The sequence below is a fragment of the Pteropus vampyrus genome, unplaced genomic scaffold (assembly GCF_000151845.1).
Source record: "Pteropus vampyrus isolate Shadow unplaced genomic scaffold, Pvam_2.0 Scaffold9234, whole genome shotgun sequence".
Taxonomy (NCBI): domain Eukaryota; kingdom Metazoa; phylum Chordata; class Mammalia; order Chiroptera; family Pteropodidae; genus Pteropus; species Pteropus vampyrus.
Genome location: NW_011898015.1, coordinates 3,026 through 5,809, shown reverse-complemented (window position 1 = coordinate 5,809; position 2,784 = coordinate 3,026). Strand labels below are relative to the sequence as shown.

General features: G+C 43.0%; 1 protein-coding gene across 1 annotated transcript; it reads right to left on the bottom strand.

Annotated features, from left to right (window-relative positions):
• Nucleotides 1-30: 30 nt before the first annotated feature.
• On the bottom strand, nucleotides 31-2,483 carry LOC105310682 (platelet-derived growth factor receptor alpha-like). Its single transcript, XM_011386816.2, has 4 exons — nucleotides 2,168-2,483; nucleotides 1,666-1,776; nucleotides 1,255-1,408; nucleotides 31-380 (listed from the first exon to the last, which is right to left on the bottom strand). The coding sequence occupies exons 1-4, from the start codon at nucleotides 2,193-2,195 to the stop codon at nucleotides 182-184; spliced, it is 492 nt and encodes a 163-aa protein (XP_011385118.2). The 5' UTR covers nucleotides 2,196-2,483; the 3' UTR covers nucleotides 31-181.
• Nucleotides 2,484-2,784: the final 301 nt, after the last annotated feature.

Sequence of the window (2,784 nt, the reverse complement as noted above, 5' to 3'; positions counted from 1 at the left end):
TTTATTCTTTTTCTTCTTTTCAATTCACAGGCCACAAACCGATGAAAACATGGCACAGACCTAGTTGAAATGCAGAACTGCATTTAGGGACCGTGTGGCCTGGCAGTTCTACTTACCACGCCTGCTCACCTCCCTCTGAGTATTTTAAGTATCACATTAAACCACCGGAAGATCACAACACTCAAAGAGTGAGGTGAGCAAAGACATTTTTACCTAACATAGATTTCTTCTTATATGAGGCTGGGCGATCATACAGCGATCTCTGGATGTCTGAATATTTAGAAACCTCTTTCCTTTCCAGCATGGGGACATACTGTGTGGTATCAGCTTGCTTCATGTCCATGTAGTCACCATTGTTTTCAAAAGATAAAATAACATAACTGTAAAAACAGAAAAATAATCCTTATCCAGGCGCCCCTCTGTAGTGATCGGCAGTATTCGGTCAGTGACAAGCAGGTGCCTACCGTCTGCAGGGTAATATGGTGGGCAGGAGGGCGGCAGAGGGAGTGAAAGCAAAACCAACGCACACCCTTCACATGAGATGACACAGTTGGGAAGATGAGTGTGAATCAATAACCACACAAGTACACAGATCATCTCAATTCAGGTGTGCCTGTCTTAATTCTGTTTTTCAATTCACAGGTCACAAACCCATGCCACATGACCATGTGCCTTAGACAGACAATTCCTGCTACTCAATAGTTTTAGCACCAATTTGGTGTCCATCGAGTAATTTAATGTAAAGTGAACTCACTGTACTTTCCGATGTTACAGAACTTCATATCTGCAGAGATCTTTACAGCCGCTCACAGGTTTCTGCAGTGGGGATCACTATCATTGGCTTGATTTATAGGCCTGGGTTCAGCAAGAACCAGTATGTCAAGTTTGAAGATCCTCAGAGAGTTTCTTTCACTGAGGCATCCCTAGCCAGACCTGCATTCGATAGATCTTAAGCGGACCACATATAAATAGGAATATGGCTCCCTGAACAATTTCAACTCTTGCTCTCATTCAAACCTATCAGCAAGGCCCCCCACATGATATCCTGGTCCAAAACACCTGCACATTATCATGTAACAATCGCCAGCCACCATGACGTGGGACGATGGGGCAGGCAGTTGGACTCTAAGTCTTGCTACCTCCTGGCACAGAATCTACATCTACAGACATGGATTCTGTCAGGACATAGGGTCTCTCTACTGGTGAGGCTCATTAGACAATTATTCACAGCAATGTCTCTCTCTCCGCACTCACCTCCGCGTGCTTTCATCAGCGGGGTTCAATCCGAAGATGTCCAGCTCTTTCTTTGGCTTCTCTGGGTGGCGGCTCAGGAAGCTGTCTCTATTCTTATGCAAATAGTTGACCAAATCCCCATAGAAACAGTACTCAGTGATGATGTAAATGGGGCCTGTAGGGACCAAAATGGGTTAGGAGATGAGTATGAAAATGAAAAACAGAGAAGCCATGAATTGCTGTTTGCACTGGCAAGAGATGTTGCTCAAAAACAACAAGCTTTCATTAGTTCAATGGAATCCAGCCAACTCCATTCAAGGGACTTATATTCGTTGGCATGTTTACAGAACGGAGAATTAAAAAGCCGGTTTGACAGTTTTTACAAAGGTATGTGTTCTATGAAAATCCTCCCTCCCAGGTCAGTAAGCCTACCTGACTTGGTACAGGCTCCCAGCAAGTTTACAATGTTTAAATGCGGCCCCAGGTGAGTCATTATCTTCAGTTCAGACATGAGAGCTTGTTTTTCACTGGATCTGGCTGTGGCTGTTGAAGGAATAAATCACCTATCATTTCAACTGAGCTACCGACTTCCCCAAAAAAGCTAAAAACATGGCTAATCCTGTGATCAGATATTATCTTATTTACCAAGAGTCTAAAATAGAAATAGATAGTGGTTCGATTTAGACCTTAATAACATCCTTAGTCTTTACAGTTAAAAAAAAAAAGTAACTAAAAATCACTCTTGATTTTCCAACATACAGGCAATAAAAACAATGTAAATATATCTAATCGACAAAAGGGTCTAAATACATATAAAACCTAAAGTCTAAAGAACCGAGGTTTAGTCCTAGTTTTGGCATTTACTAGCTCTGTGATTTTGAGCAATTCAGTTAATATCTCCATGCTCAAAAAATCCCCAGGAAGGGAAACTTACGTTTAAGCATCTTTACTGCCACTTTCATGACAGGTTGGGACCGGCTTAATCCATAGGCAGTTCCTTCAACCACTTTCCCAAATGCACCAGATCCCAGGATACGACCTGTGGACAACCAGAACTATTAACACACAGAGACATCAGGTGTCTCATCGGCTTTATTTACCACAGACAGTGCTCATGGGTGCACAGTTGGGTGGTGTTTTTCCTGTAAGCATAATGATTCCTCCAAGACATCATGTCAAAGCCAGAATTGAGGCCACTCGGAAGGAAATTAGTATAATTGCCTTTGTCAAATAACGTTTGCAAAGGAAAGGAAAACACAGACGGGAGAAAGGAGGGTGCAGCACTCCCTGGTGGGAGCATTCTGTCTACCAGCTCCCATGCTGGGCCAGACTATGCTCAGGCTCTGTAGCACTTGCTTTCTGTGGCTCTCGCCCAAATCCCCTGGTCCTCTGCCCTTCTGTTTTCCATATGCAAACATAGGCTTCTTTTGCATCAATAAGTCCTTATCCACTGGAAATACTTAAGTATTCAAGATGTCCTTGACGCTAGTGAGTGATGAAGTAAATTTCAGGCTAGTCCCTTTGCTGCCTGTTTCTCTCGAAGACAAGAAT

What these genes read in the sequence shown, in the direction of transcription:
- LOC105310682 (XM_011386816.2), bottom strand. Translation starts at nt 2,195, where the DNA reads ATGAAAGTGGCAGTAAAGATGCTTAAAC. An exon ending in GGCAGTAAAGATGCTTAAAC is followed by an intron (nt 1,777 to 2,167) that starts GTAAGTTTCCCT and finishes TTCCTTCAACAG; the next exon opens with CCACAGCCAGATCCAGTGAA. An exon ending in GCTGATGAAAGCACGCGGAG is followed by an intron (nt 381 to 1,254) that starts GTGAGTGCGGAG and finishes CTGTTTTTACAG; the next exon opens with TTATGTTATTTTATCTTTTG.